The 16,482-nt window shown below is 38.7% G+C and overlaps 1 protein-coding gene across 3 annotated transcripts; it reads left to right on the top strand.

Moving 5' to 3' along the window:
* The first annotated feature begins 390 nt into the window (after positions 1–390).
* Positions 391–16,473, top strand: efcc1 (EF-hand and coiled-coil domain containing 1). Of its 3 annotated transcripts, none has more exons than XR_009647589.1 (8): positions 391–1,225; positions 2,370–2,779; positions 9,522–9,676; positions 11,487–11,622; positions 12,511–12,676; positions 13,932–14,090; positions 14,405–14,766; positions 14,802–16,473. XR_009647589.1 is itself a non-coding variant. In XM_060857814.1 (8 exons), the coding sequence occupies exons 1-8, from the start codon at positions 545–547 to the stop codon at positions 14,705–14,707; spliced, it is 1,914 nt and encodes a 637-aa protein (XP_060713797.1). In that variant the 5' UTR covers positions 392–544; the 3' UTR covers positions 14,708–16,469. The 3 variants fall into 3 exon arrangements, 2 of the variants coding, with proteins under 2 accessions (XP_060713795.1, XP_060713797.1); XM_060857814.1 differs by having other exon boundaries at positions 392–1,225; positions 14,405–14,474; positions 14,571–16,469; XM_060857812.1 differs by having other exon boundaries at positions 14,405–16,473.
* Positions 16,474–16,482: the final 9 nt, after the last annotated feature.

The raw sequence follows: 16,482 nt of genomic DNA, 5'->3' as shown, positions 1-16,482 counted from the left end.
GTACTCACACACTCATTCTAATTCTTATGGCTGATTGTGATCCTCTTGAGCCCCATTGTCATGTCATTCAAATCAGAATAAAATCATATTTTTGAGAAACTCTTTACAGAAAAGTGGGATGAAGAACTGTTACGTACCAGCAAATGGTTAACTGCTTTTCAAAAGTTTTTTCTCTCCTGTGTTTGGTGGGCTGTACACTACATTCCGCAGCAGCGCCCCACACACACACACACACACACACACACACACACACACACACACACACACACACACACACACACACACACACACACACACACACACACTCACACACACATTCGCACACACACACATAGACACACACAGACACATAAACACACACACAGACACACACACACATAGACACACACAGACACACACACACAGACACATACACACACACGCGCGCGTACCGCTGCAGGAGAAGAGGATGATGTTCGGCTGAGTAGCTTCGTATTTTTTGCTGAATCTGCTAAATGTAACACATTTCTCTATAAATGGAATTCTTCTAAGTGAAACACAGAGAATGGAGACATTAGAAGCATGTGATCCGTACAGCCGCCCGGCGCGCAGAACACAATGGATAGTGAGCACACTGGCTTACCATTACGGGCTCGACCGCGGCGTGGAGAACGAGATCATAGTTCTCGCCACTGGGCTGGATCAGTACCTGCAGGAGATTTTCCATCATTTGGACTGCCAAGGAGACGGCAAGATCCCAGTGGAAGATTTCCAGATCCTATGTGAAATCCTGGGGCTGAATAAGGAAACCGAGTCGGAGGAGTGCGCGGGGATTTTGGACAGTTTACCGAGCGAGTTCACGTTCCGTCAGTTCCACGCCAAACTGTGCGGTTACTTCAGCACCAAGGCTGGTTGCCTTTATGAGGACGGCCGGCTGCTGGTGGGAAGAGAGAGCGAGCACATTGAGACCCAAATCCGGCTCCGGAGCCCAATGAGGCGCAGAGAGAAGCTTCTCAGCCTGGGCACCGAGAGGCGCGCTAGTGACTCCACGAATGCATCAGATCAGTACAGTACAGGATGCAGGCAAGGTTCATGTACGCGCGAATGTTATGAGGACATTGTGGCTTTGGAGGAAGCGGAGGACAGGATAGCCAAACTGGAGGAGGAAAACGCAAGTCTGCGGGAGTTAGTGGAGGACATGCGTGCGGCTCTTCAAAGCAGTGATGCGCGATCTTTGGCTTTACAAGTGAGTTGTGTTTCATAAACAAATTTTTTCTTGCTGCTTCTATATTTATGCATTTTTATTTTTACTTGAAGCTTCATTTACACGTTATGCGTCATTCCTAGAATAGTGGCAAAAGTAATCGTTGAGCATGTTATGCATCATATACCTGTTTCCATTATGCAATGATCAGAGTTGCTTCACCCAATCTTCTTCACAATGACTTTAATAAGAGAATGTTACAGTATCATATCATAAATGCAAAAAGTGGGATTGGGTCACTGGTTCGAACCTTAGCTCAGGCTGCTGTGTTCTTCCTGTTCTGGCTGTGTTTCCTCTGGGTTATCTGGTTTCCTATATGAAAGTAGCTGGATTAGCTATGCTAAATTTGCCCTGGGTTTGAAAGAGTATATATGTGTGTGTATGTCCAATTCAAGGTCTATTCCTGTATTGTGTTCCTAGGACATAATCTGGATCCACTACAGCCATCCATACAGATTGACTGTGATGGCCATGGTTACTTATAGAGATGAACAAAATTGAATGAATGGGATTATTAGAATCACGTCTATAACAAAAATGTAGCAAGATTAGAAACTAAATAATTTCATTTATTATCATTGTATTGTTTTTAACCAAGAGAACATAGCAATTAAAAGTTTTCATTTATTTAAATAAAAAAATTAAAAAGTATATCAAAACATTAAGCAAAATCAGACTGTTATATGTTTTCTCTTTTTGTATATATAGCATTCTTTTAGTGCAGATAATTGCTTTATTTGAGGTTAGACTGTGTTGTGTATCCTATTGTCCTTTTATGCACACTACAATTACCTTATATGTCCTCCTACATGTCTACCTGCTTTCTACCTGTCTAACACAAAATGCATCATGTGGCTAAGAACCTGCTGACAAGAATACCACTATAAGGAGAATTTAATCTGTATAAACTTTTGTATATGACAAATTAAACTTACATTGAATTGAGTAACATCCCAGTTACTAACAAACTTTTTTCTAATGCTCAACAGTATGACTGTATGATCAATTAACTCAAAAACACAAAAAACATTATCATGATTTAAATACACTACAGTGTGCAGCCACAGTGTGGAATCTACTGTTTTGACTGTTTCATCGGATACTGATATTTGTCTGCACACTTTAGGTTGGACTTTGGAAAAGCCATGTGAAACACAGGCAAGGCAGTGGTTGCTTTGTTGGCCATCAAAACCGCATGGTTCAGAAATCCACCACTCAGGGCAGTATGAAAAGACTTCAGAACTTCTTCACAGAGACAGAACTGGTCCGGAACTCTGAGCAGGTTGAAGATGTCATACTCCTCAACAAGAAGCTGGAGCAGGAGCTGCGTGTATCTAGGGAGGCTGTGCTGTTGCTAGAGGAATGCAACAGAACCCTGAAGAAGGAGCAGGTGGAGATGAGAAAGAAAGTGGAGGAAGCCAGGGAGGCTTTGCTCAGTGGATTGGGCAAAGTGAAAGAGCTGGAAGCCAAAGCCAGCCATGTACCTGTCCTGCAAAGGCACATGCAGCAGCTAGAGATGGAACTTCTCTATTACAGGTGAGACAAATAGTGTCAAAGCTTCATATAATCGGTTAGCCAACTTCTTAATCTTTGCCAATTATTTTATCACAGGCTTGAGTAAGCCTTGGATTACTTTAGATTTGGCCCAGATCGCCTGTAAGCAGTGGGTTGAGGCATCTTATTGCGTAATTCTGTTATGTCCCATCTCAACATAGTGAATTGTAGTTTCTAAAATGGTTCCCAGAGAATCCATTTGCTTAAACCATGAACAAGTGTGGCAGCCTACATGCTATTTAAGCTGCCTTGATGTGGTTTAGTCTCTCGAGCACAGACCTTGTTTTGTTTGGGTTCATTAAGCAGACAACGTGTGTGGCAAGTGGGCTGCAGCCATGCTTTATTGAAACTGTGCACAGCTTTGACCGGGTACTGCTTGCTTCAGCGGAATTTCGGTTTTATACCTAGCCTGTCATTGGACTTTCCAAAGGCTTAGCCATTTAATTAATGTTTACAATCTGCTCAGCTGTTTCAATTGCTCTTTTGGTTTCATCAGCATTTGCACAAATGATCTTTGGGATGTTATTCAGATTAATTATGACTTGTCCTATTCCTCTTAAACAAATACTAATCCTGGAAAGAGCAATATGAAAAGTTATATAAGCAAAAAGCAAATTTGAACTTAATGGTTATACCCACGAGCACATATATCAGAGGAAATGATGCTTCATATTGGCATTGATCATAAACATACTCATCCATTCTAAAGAGCCATGTGTAGAGCAATGGAAAAATATTTCTCAAACTAGACTAAGAGGCCAGTCCCTTTTCACACCCCTAAACCACATAATTCATTCAGAATTACAATGGGGTTAATCCATTCAGAGGGAGTTCCATTCACTTTAGGGCCAGCACATTGAGAGAGGGAAAAGGTCTGGCCTAAACAGACAGAAAGTACTAATCAATCTTCAACAGCTCTGCTGCGATCTGTGCTTTCTTTGAATAATAGATGAACTGTCACAGACAGGATCCTAGCAACTCTTACCCCCTAAACCCTCACTTATTTCAGGTTCTCCTGCCTACACCATGCTTTGTAGTTAAGGCTCAACTCTGCCATATAATAAATTTTTTATCTATCGATATTTTCCCCTTAAGAGATGGAATGAAACTGTATTTGCAGGGTTGAGGTAATTAATTTCATATTCTGATCCATGTTTACATGTTTGCATCACCCATTTATTAAAGATTTTGTGGCTTCGTTCTGTAAATCGACCATTCTACCACAACTCAATGTTGATCTATTGGATCTATTGTTGATCCACTGAAGAGCACCGAACTCATTGTAACATTTGTAACATGGTGCATAATCCTGCTGGAAGTAGCCATGAAGATGGACATGTTCAACAACAATACCATAATACAAGTCTGGTTATTCTCTGCTAATTTATTTGCATGAATTTATGACATTACATCTTTGATGGTGGCACTTCTACGAAACAAAAATTGGTTTGATTTGTGGGTCTAAATAAAGCCTCAGTGCGCACACAGCGGATTAAAGGCAGTACGCTACATGGTTGCTTTTTGACACAGCTGTCTGTTGGAGTAGATGACACTGGTCATGCACCATGGGTCAGTAAGTGACCCACTCGCCCTTAAATCTTTCTTTTCTTTTTGTCCTGGTTTATACATGCTACTATTATCCTCTCTTGTATAAAGTGGTCACTTGAATTACCACACCTGCCTCTAAGTCCATCGTATGTGGTGATGGAAATGCTCAGTAACTTTGTATTTATATCCCACATTAGAAAAAAAGCTCTGTCCTGCTAATTATACAGATTTCTCAAGAAGTCATTGCGGCTTAAATCACCCTTTTGATGGGGGTTTTGAGGGATTATAATGTGCAGAACCCAATCAGAGTCAGCTAGCTGCAACATTATTTTAATGAGAGTGAATGTTTTTGGCAATGACAACTAACGATACTACTGAGTATCTTTGTGGGCTCATTCAGTTATTACATCTTTTTTTTAGCATTATATATCTCATATTTCTAACCCAAAACATAGTTTATTTGTTTATATTTTACCTCAGTTCTAATATATATGTACTTAAATCTTAAACCAAATTCAGGCCATAACAGTACAAAAGATACACACCAGACTGAGTCTATAAATATAAGCTCTCTATGAAAAGGCTCAGGCTGTGAAGAAGCATGAAAGAGACAGAAGGAGGTTTAGTTGCAGGGCAGGCTCTGTGGAGGAGACTCTGGGAAAGTAATGGATCCACTGACTTCATTTCCATGAAAAACAGGAGACCAAGCCATGTGTATCTTAAAGGGCTGGAGGCGTTTTCACTTCCCAATAAATGCCGAAGAGGAATAGACCTGCAGGGACAATGAGGTCTAGGGCCTGGGGGTGGAGGAACAAAAGAGATGTGGAGGCACCATCTGGAGAAAGATACAAGTGGTCAGCTGTTTGTTCACTGTCTCTGTGTCCACAGAGAAGATAAAGGATATGAAGCTTAGTGCTGAAAAACACGACCTTCCCTTTTTGCTATGATATTATAATGGCTATTATCCTGGTTATTATCATACCTGAATTCCAATGGTGAAAACATGTATGTCTGACATTTGGAATTTAGTGACCAGCCTGGCAGTTCACAGCAACTGATCAAAATAAACAGTTCTGGTTCTGAGAACTGTAATTTCAGGTGCTCTGCAATAGCCATTTGTAAACCATTCTTTTTTATGCCATATTTCCACAGCCCATAATGACAGACCTTAAAAAGTCAAACTAATTCTTCCTCCCAGTGTTATGTCTGAAGTAGGTAAAGATTTCAAAGTTAACAACACAGTGAGACCTCAAAAGGATGAGCAGCTATATGTCATGAGTACGACATTTGCATCCCTTAGTCAGGTACAGGCAAATATATCTTCGTAAGCTCCTATATTTTTGTAGGAAGCTCTGAGCTCTATTTTACCATATTGTTACTCTTATGAGGGCTTCAAATAACAACCCATGGTGCTTCTCTAAAGTCTTGAGTCCTCTTTCCACTTCTCATATTCACAGATGACTTTGTGGTAAGAAGAGCGGTTTCTGTCCTAACAAAACAACAGCTTTTAGCATCTACTACATTTTAAAAGTGTTTACTATTTCTTGGAATTCAGCTCCGGATTTCAGTCCAATCTGTTCTCTGTACATTTTTTCCACCAGTTGCTCTGTGCTGTTGTCAGCTGTGTGCATGCATCCTTTGAAACTGTTGACAAGTAGTTGAACTTTTAATAACAATACCATTGAGCTTCACTGATTTAATTGTCTGACATTCTCATGACGATTCATTTCAATTAGTAGTACAATCAGTAGTCCCACGTATCTCCAGGCTGTCCATGTGAGACATCTTCATCAGCAACAAACAGCTTCCAAGTGATGAGACTCCAACCAGAAGTAGGGCATCAGGATGGATCAGGAAGGTCCAGAGAGCAGAAGGGTTTAGGATCACTGACATACTTTTTAGTCTAAGCAACAAACTCTCACTTTCATAATTTAATATACGTACTAATACGTAGTGTTTTGCATGTGGAATGAAATAATTCATATGTTTAAACTCAGCAGTTAAAGCTATATGCAGGTATTTGGAATACATTATGCCTCCTGTGCTTTACCTAACTTTCTGCACTTAGCTGACTACAGAATCTGTTGATGCCTTCTGTTATAGACAGTTCCATTTATATACACCTTCTTGTACTGGTTTCTGACAACAAACCATAATTTGAACACTATGACACAGTGGGTGTTTCAGCACTGTAAACATTGATGGGATTTAAAACAGTCCTTAATGTTGTCTTTAAGAACTATTCCTGTCTTCCTTTTGTTTTCAGCGGTCACGTGTCCACATTACCTCTAGCACACTAGCTGAGTAAATTAAGATGTGAAGTCTCCATCAGTTTCATCCTACAAGTTTAATGATAACTATTATTCATATTCCCTGTTGGAGATTTTGTGCTTTTTTAATTTACAATGTTTTATACTAATACAAAACTTTATCTTGTTGAAATTTTCAGTAAGTACATAGAGTGTAACAGAAGACTATGACAGAAGGCTAGATAGAGGGGGAAAAACATCAGGTTGTAATGTCAGCTTTGTTTTACTATACACAGGAAATGCCCGATGTCCTCACTAACCCCAAGCAGCTGTCCCTCAGCTTTGTCTGACCTGAGTGCATTGGATATGTCCAGCATAAGATTAGTTGTGTGATATCTGATCCTGTTGTTAGTACCTGAAACTGCAAACATGATGGTAATAACCAGTGACCCAGAACCAAGCAATGATATGATAAACGGCCTACGCCTGAGACACTAAATAATACTTGGTATTGATTAAGAGTCCCTTCTTGCCACTTGGAGCATTATTCACATTCTCCTCTTTCTCCCCTGCATCTGTTTCTGTTTTGTTGCTTGCTCTGTGCTTTTTCCTGTAAGAAACAAATCCGCCTGTGAAGAAAACAGCCCCAAAGGGCAGGGTAGAAAAGTAATGAATATCATCTTGGCTTTTTGAAGGGCTTTGTAAAGCATGCGAAACTCTGTAGTAAAATGCAATGTGTTGATCTTTAAGCAGTCAGCATGTTATATATGCTAGTTTTTCTCAAGTAAGGCTGACTGTTAAAAGAAAATAGTAAAAATCATCTTTGGTTTCCACTAAACATTGGTTATAGTGTTTCTGCTTAAACTCAAATATGCCCATGACAGTTTTTTGTCATTTGTTGTAAATAACAGCTTTGGGGGGATCATTTGGATGCATCCAAAGATAATGGGATTAATGCTACCAGATGGTTGTCTGTTGACTAAAATTTCTCTTCTTGTAATTTTGCTATATGTTCACTCTTAAAATTATGGAGCAGGACAAAGCTTGAAAAAACTTGAAAAGTCCATTTAGTAGCTGAATATTAGCATCTCAACCCTGAGTCACAACATGCAAGGTCATGTTAATATTTTACTTTGGACCTCACTCACTGACCTCAATCCTTTTCTGCATTACATTACGTAAGTTTTGCTAATGCAGTTAGGTAAAAATACATAATTTACTTTCACACAAGAAGGATATTTAATCAGACAAATTGCCACCTTACAGTAGATTTATTATATTGTTAGTTAGTAATAATGCACCCCTGATGAAACTTTATTATTTAGCATCAGCTCTGGTTGCTAAATGATGTTCACATCCTCCTGGAAATCATATTGAATTGGTCTAATCGTGAAAAAGCTCTCAAAGAGTTGGACTCATTTTAGATTTCTAGGATGATGCCTTAATCTTTCCTGAGACTATAATATATGTAGACTCCAAGGTATTAACACACATTGACCGATTTTACATATACATCATAAAGACCACAGACCAGCTGTGATAAAGGACAGCAAATTGAAACCCTTCTGTGCGGCCTGACCATTTTTCAAGCCTTATGTCTACATAATCGTCTCCAAACACCTTCTCTTTCTCTCTTCCACACTCCCACTGAACTGTGCTTTGACAATCCCCTTCTATAACCAGACCATAACTATTATACTGGGGTACATTGTGTCCCCTTAGCAACCGGTTAGGTCCAATATTTAGGTATCAGTACTATGTACAGAGATTCTTAAAGCAAGAGCAGACGCAGATTTGACTATTTTTTTGAGTCATTTATGAACTTCAAATGTATCAAAGAATTCATGATTGAAACTATGTGTATAAAAGGCAAAACTCTAAACTATGCAAGTTTGTGTTCCTCCAGGTCCTTGATACTCCTGCCCTAAAGCAACACCATTCTCGAATCGGTCCTGCAGTATTCACCACTACTACCCCATTTCCTGACTTTAACCTCTGTCCAGTACCCATTCCTGAGCCTGCAGCCCTGGGGACAATGTTTTGTTAGCCTGTCCTGTAGCTTGCAGAGACCAGGGTTAAAGCCTTGACATGCTGAAGAGTCCCCTTGGCAGCAGGATGCAGGCTGTGTGTGTCTTTTTTCACTCTCCAGGATTCAGTCTGCTGAAAGTGTATTTCTTCAGTTTTTTTCCCTTTTTTTTCTCTAAAAGGCAGTCATCTGGAAACACTTAATCTCTGATTCATGAAGGCCCCCTATCGGATTTCCTCCTACACAAATGACCAAAGGAGCACTGAAACCATGGATAGAAATAAAAACAATCGATCGCACTTTGTATTACTGCTGTTTTCTAGATTTGAGTTTAAAATGCAAAAGAATTTCCCAACTAACATTTAATCAACTTTAACAAGCTGTGAAACAGAGCAGCATGTTTATGATGTTAATTTAAAGCTTGTGTGTTGTTAAGATATAATGTAGAATTTTATATGCTTGATGTGTTTCTGGTCCTTTTTAAGATTTTGTTTCTACAATTATTGCTGTTTTTTCCATTCAGACTGTGAAGCTAACTCTGAGCTCAAAACATACTGTGGCTGAATCTGGGCCTGGCTTCAATTACACACAGTCAGCCCTGCTTGTGCTGCTTTATCACAAGAGCCAATGAAATTATTATGGTGCTTACGGACAAGAATTATGGCAGACTGGCTCTGGTTACTTGGCCTCTCTTTGATGTTTTATAAAGGGCTGAAACAATACTTGATATTCAATATATTTTTTTAATCCAACTCTAATTCCTCAATTTAAGGGAGGAGTAAAATGGCCACCAAGGGTTTTATTAATTTAATCCATTTACGCATATGGTAGAAGAGCATTGAACAGAGTTTGGTGTACATCTATGTGGACAGTAATAACTCGATTGTCTATTGTTCTGCAGAGCCGAGATCCCCAAATTTCCTGCGTCTAAAATGTTCAGCAGCACAGATGAGCTGCATTTCAGGGGCAACATGCACCAAAGCAGCCGATGTTGTCTGGATACACAGCGAGATCGTGGCTCTCCAACAGGTCATGCAGAGACAAGTCACGACAACAGTCAGTTGTGTGTTTTCAGCATATTTTTGGTATGATGAGAAATCAGCATTTAAAAGAAAAATCCACCCTAACTGACTTACATATCCAGTATATTCATGCGATAATCTGTTGTGCAAAAGATCAAATTTATTCACGTTACACATTTATTCACTAACACGTTAGTCTGTTTTCACTTTGTTTGATTTCTTACATCACCCACAAAGCTATTGGACCACCCACTAATTGTGGCACCATTGGGATTTCATCTCTGCCTAAAGAGAATAATGCAGCAATGTTAATTCATGCATCAAAAGCATTTACACTAAAACCACCATCACAAAATTAAAAAAATTGATAGCTAGCTAACACTGTAAGCTGTAAGCATTCTGGAACTTTAAGCCCAACGTTTTACTGTCTTCACTATCAATATGAGATGAAAACGGTAAATGTTATCTAACTGTAATCACTTATATGAATCACTTATGGATGAAATTTAGCTATTGTGCTAATTCCGGCATATTTACACTGATGCTCATTGCTGATTTGTTGATCAATGTGCACTGTCCTAATTCAAATAAAAATAAATAAATAAATAAATAAATATTTCAAATTGCTGAAAAATCTACTCCTATCTACTCATATTGAACCAATGCACCAGATTCAGTAAGCAAATCACAAATATTTCAACCACATGAATTGTATTTCAGGGTGGACTTATCCTTTAAATGTCTGTGAGATCATGCTAGATTACAGATTGATTATAGTATACTATCCAATAACTATTTGCCTGAAGCCCGCATTATAAATTTTACATAGCAATGAATGATGTCACACGTTGTCATAGTTGTTTAGTTGCAGAATCAGTTGCAAAGCTGTAACATGTAACTACTGGTAAATGCTTGTCGAATGTTTGATCTCATGACATCCCACTAATTTCTAAGTGTGCTTTAGATAATGTAGACTTTGTGATAAATGTTGAGACATGCACTTCAGGAAAATTGTCAGAAGCATGTCAGGAAACCAATTTTCAAGAAGTATGTATCGAAGCAGCAAAATGATGGCAGCTTTCACAATTCCTAACATTAACGCTAGGTATAATGTCACTGAATATAAACTGTCTAAGCAAATGATGACAATGTATGACTTTATTATTGGTCAGTCTAATCGTGTTGTCTTTTATAATTATTTATTAAAATATTGTTGGATTCTCGATTGGGGCTGATCATTTGGTAACACAACAGGTCACGTTTTTATGCCACAAGTGTGTGTCATGCCACAGCAAATTGCTTATGATAAACATTTTAAAAATGTGTTATTTCATTTCATTTATTTATTTAATTCCTCAATGCTACACAAAACTGAAATCTATGTGTGTTTAATAAAGAAAAACAATCTACTCATTGATATGGTGACATTTTTCATTTTGATCTTCTCTATAACATGATGTGTATAATGTATAATTGTATAATGTGTAACGATATTTTTGGATAACTTCAGGAGGCTGTTTATAGCTGCTATAACATGAGTGTGAACATTAAGTCTCACAGATGTTCCTCAACATTAAATGTAATTATTAACAGTATGATGTCCTTCTATTATATAATTGTAATTTCTGGTAAATTGCTGTGGCATTTGAGAAGTAAAAACACTTTAAATGTTTTATTACTTACGTATTACAATAGTCTTATAATGCTGCTCATATTATTATTGACATTAGCACCATTGATTAATTATAATTTGAAGATGCTTAATTACATGCACATTGTCTACACTATGAAGCCTCTGTATGATGTCTGTTGCTGATGAGTGTGTTGTATGTCACGTGTCTCAGTGGAGGAGCAGCTCTTCCGCTCAGTGGAGGGTCAGGCAGCGTCAGATGAAGAGGAGGAGAGGTGGACAGGAGAGCAGCAGAGACAAGTGGATGAGGTGAAAAGGATTCTCACCAGGCTCTCATGCTGTGGAGACAGGTGAGAGCTCTAACACTACAGCAGTACACTCAAAACATAAAATATAGTCAGTATACCAAGACTTTCAATTACAGATTTTAGGCAGCTGAGTCATGGCTTTTTACTTTTACTATATTGAATACAACTGTAATTTTAATCATTAATCAATCAATGATGTTGAATTTGTCCAGAGCTGCTTTACTATTCCTAGATAAATCACACTTTATTAATATAAATACCAGAGGTGGGAGTAAGTCACACATGTGCAAGTCACAAGTAAGTCTCAAGTCATGAATGTCTTTTTTTTAAAAAAATTTGTCAAGCAAGTCTCAAGTCTCAAATTTCCGACGTAAGTCTGACTCGAGTCAAGTCATATGACTCGAGTCCCCCATCTCTGATAAATACCCACATCAGCCATTTACTTACAGTCCTCTCTGAAAGTATTGGAACAGCAAAGGCCAGTTCTTTTGCATTAGAATGTCTGAGTTTGAGATTAAAAGATATATATGAGACAATAGATCCATTTCCTAATGAATTTCCATCTAGATGTATTAAACAGCTTAGAACATGGAACCTCTGGTGTCAGAGGGTAAGTGAACAAACTAAAAGTATAGGAGAAGATTGTCAAAGAAAATAAAAAAATAAACACACAATACATTAATATTTGGTTGCATATACTTGGGTTAGACGAAATGTGGATTAGACGAAATGTCTACGATACTATTCTCTGCATGATCATTTCAGTAGATGACAACAATTTTGTTTTAAATTCTTCCACAAATGTGCGTTATTCAGAAATCAGTTTTCCTTAATCCTTTTGTAATTGTCTTGGACTTGTAATTGACACGTGCACTGACACACACACACACACACACACACACAGAGCTGAGTGCTATGTTCTATGTTTAGGTGTGATGAGAGTGCTTTGAAGAAGCTGCTGTCTCACTGGGGCGAGTCGTGGGCAGAGGAGAGCCACACTGCTGTTCTGCAGCTGTTGGAACGAGTGAGTCGTCTCCACAAACAGCTGGAGCTGAGAGAGAGCCAGGTCTGGAGATCTGAAACTGACCCTGAGCAGGTACACTGCTGCCCCCTGCAGACACACATGCACACACACGGCGCGCACACACACACACACACACACACACACACACACACACACACACACACACACACACACACACACAGAGTCACTGCTGTCAGTGATGGGAAATTATAGGTCTAGAGCAGTGTTATGTAGACTGTGGGGTCTGCCCCACTAGATAAAAGAACTGTAGGGGAGGTGGTTATTTATTTATAATTAATTAATTAATTAATTAAGAAATAATGTATTCTTAGTTGTCTAGCTGCTTCTAATCAGTTGGTAACTACTCAAAAATAAGATATTACAATATCTACAATATCTCATAAAACTGTACTATGATGATTGTCATGAAATTAATATTATATCAGTAATATAGTATAGGGGGGCACGGTGGCTTAGTGGTTAGCACGTTTGCCTCACACCTCCAGGGTTGGGGGTTCGATTCCCGCCTCCACATTGTGTGTGTGGAGTTTGCATGTTCTCCCCGTGCCTCGGGGGTTTCCTCCGGGTACTCCGGTTTCCTCCCCCGGTCCAAAGACATGCATGGTAAGTTGATTGGCATCTCTGGAAAATTGTCCCTAGTGTGTGAGTGAATGAGTGTGTGTGTGTGTGTGTGTGTGCCCTGTGATGGGTTGGCACTCCGTCCAGGGTGTATCCTGCCTTGATGCCCGATGACGCCTGAGATAGGCACAGGCTCCCCGTGACCCGAGGTAGTTCGGATAAGCGGTAGAAAATGAATGAATGAATGAATAATATAGTATAGCATTTTTGATAATGGACATTGTCCCAATGCAGCTTTACAGAAATATATTTAAATTCGGGAGACAAATCATAAATTTTTGGAAATTTATCCATAATAAGCAAGCCGGAGGTGACAATGGCAAGGACAAACTGATATTAAAATCATGTTAAACTTTGGGTGGAACCAGATTCATAAGGGAACCCATTCTCATGTGAGTGACACCAGATAGTGAGATTATAAATAATGACTCTTCTAGAACTGTGTACTAATATAGACAAAAAGTGCAACTGAGTAACCAGGAGATTAATTCTAGTTTTGAAATGTCGTTTCATGTTGACATGAAGAACGCGACCATTTCATTGTTATAAAATGAAAGTGGAGATGAATGTTATTTGGCTTAAAGTACTATAACTTCCAATCTGTTGATCAGATCTATACAGTTTGAGTTAGTTCATGTATGTGGTGATGTATCAGTACAATATTATGTGTTTCTTTTTTTTTGCACAGATAACGGACTCATTAGTACAAGAGCTACAACAGAAGGCAGAGGAGACAGAGCTCCTCCACAGAGAACTACAGATGTTGGAGACGGAGAGGGTGCGTCTGTCACTGGTTGAGGAAAAGCTTATGGATTTGCTGCAGCTCCTCCAGCAGCTCAGAGATCTGGTTAGTCTAAGAGCTAACACAAAAATTCAGCTCTAAGCTCCTCCATCACACCTACATACCCTAACCCTAACTGTAACCCTAACCTCAGGGACAAGTTACAGCCTCAGTGAAACACAACAGTCTTCATGACATCAGACAACCCTGCCATTGATTATATTATTTTATAATGTTTTATATTGTATTTTGTCCTTTCGTTGTGCTATAATGCTTAAATACAGACACATATTATAATACTATACATATTGTGTGTAATGTGGTTAAGCAGAGACAGTTTTATTAATGTATAGATGATGTCTATGACTTTGTGATTACAGAACGTTTCAAGGAGGTCTCTGGGTAAGATCTTACTGAGTACGCTGGAGTCTTGCAGTGATCCATATCATGGTACATTTTTAAATCCTGTCTCTGTCGCTCATCAGCAAAATCACTGGCATTCATTCAGCCTGATCGTGAACATCCATCTTGCTTTTTTCCACACAGGGAAGGCTCATATTTTGGAGGTGCTGAATGCTCTTTGTCATGAATTGGCTGCATGTGAGATCCTCTCGAGCAGTGGCACATCAGAGAACCCACAGAGTCACTCATCCCTCACTAACTCCCTTCTCATCTCCTGCTGAGCAGCTGACCAAACCGTGAAGGACTTCTTTCTGCAGAGGTGCATTGTTGGATGCTTTTTCTCTTTGCTCTCTGTCTAGACTTCTGTAATTATTTGTTAATATTTCTGTTTTGTTTGTCTTCTCGCTGTACATGAAGAGATATTTCATGTAGTACGTTCTCCCACTTACCCAGAAAAGCCAAGTCAGGTAGTATTATTAAGCTAGAACAAGATGAAGCCTTTAGTTGTCACATAAACATTACAGCACAGTGAAATTCTTTTTTTTTTCATAGCTTAGGGAGCTGGGCTTAGAGCACAGGGTCAGTCATGTTATGTTTCCTCAGAGAGCAGAGAAGGCTAAGGGCCTTGCTTAAGGGGCCAACAGTGGCAGCTTGAACCTTCCAATCAGTAACCCAGAGCCTTAACCACTGAGCGACCACTGCACGTCAACTAACTCAGATATCCTCGTCTGTGAAATGAATTATTTACTAATATGTTTAATAGAGGGTGGCACAATGATGCACAGTGTAGATGTTCTCCCAGTATCAGGGTGAGTTTCCTCTGGGTTCTCAGGTTTCCTCCCACCTCTTAAAAACATGCTAGTAGATGTATTCCCTGCCTCGTGCCCACTGTTCCCAGGACAGGGTCAATTAATTTAATGCTAGTTTCTGGACTAATTTACTCAACATCCATCTTGATTCATGACTCAGTGCCACAGAAATGTTAAGTTCTTATTATTATTTTAGAAATTCCATGTTATAATGTTATTCTTGTTATAAAACTGTTAAAACATCAAGTTATATATACTGTTATATTATTTGACCAGTCAAAAACCACTCAGGTATGTTTACCTGTTTGATTTACACTCCACCCCCTGCTATGGAAATACAAACTGTGACAGACAGGAAAATATCTGTCAGCAGTATCCTACTGTGCATATACTGCTAACTCCAGAATTATTGGCATCCTAAATGCAAATGAGCAAACATGAACATGTACAAAATCAATAGTTGTTATAGAATAGTTTTTAATTCGACTTTAGGTACAGACTGAAATAGCCATTGCAAAGCACTGATTTTGTCTCCAGAAACTTAATCTCAGGAAGGCCTTCAATCTTTAATTCTGCATTGCACCTCTCTGCATCCTCATTACTTTCCACTGTTCCTTAAAAATGTTAAACTGATATAGACATTTAGACATTTTAATTAATATTGTCTGGACTGTATCCATGATTTGAGCTGTGCAGATCAACTGATTATTTAACAGGATCTGTTAGGATCTGACTCTGAAACTGAAGGTTTGCTCTGGTCCTGGATGATTATCATGCTGTTTATTGTACTTGTGGTTGTTGAGTAAAAAAATGGGAATGGAATTATTTTAATAATGAAAATATGCATTTATTTTAAATATACATTTGGGTTGTCACTATTTTTGCCATTTTTGTGAGAGCAAATATTTTGTTTAAATTTAAAGCTCTTTTTGATGTGAATGATTTTTGCTTTAGAGGAAATGTTGGAAACGTTCTGTGCGGTATTTTGTATGTTTTTAAGAGGGATGTCAATAATTCTGGAGTTGATGGAACATGTGTATGGTTTGTAAGCTGCGTTTTTGCCATTTAACTTACAAACTACTTTTAGCACTTTTTAAGCATACAGTTGTTTGTTCTAATCTTTTTGTGAGCAACAGTCACACATTAAATGTGTGAAGATGTAGCGATAAGCATCATGCTTAGAGGTACATAACCTCTCATTTATGGGCATTATTTGTTGTATAGTCTGAGTATCCCGATCTGAAAAT

This window comes from Tachysurus vachellii, chromosome 22 (assembly GCF_030014155.1).
Source record: "Tachysurus vachellii isolate PV-2020 chromosome 22, HZAU_Pvac_v1, whole genome shotgun sequence".
Lineage (NCBI taxonomy): Eukaryota > Metazoa > Chordata > Actinopteri > Siluriformes > Bagridae > Tachysurus > Tachysurus vachellii.
Note: the sequence above shows the minus strand (reverse complement) of the source record. Positions and strands in the feature narration are given on the sequence as shown.

Coding starts and splice junctions, on each gene's coding strand:
- efcc1 (XM_060857812.1), top strand. CDS start 545: ATGGAGACATTAGAAGCATGTGATCCGTACAGCCGCCCGGCGCGCAGA. Junction 1,226..2,369: donor CGCGATCTTTGGCTTTACAA/GTGAGTTGTGTT, acceptor TGCACACTTTAG/GTTGGACTTTGGAAAAGCCA. Junction 11,623..12,510: donor CTCTCATGCTGTGGAGACAG/GTGAGAGCTCTA, acceptor TTCTATGTTTAG/GTGTGATGAGAGTGCTTTGA.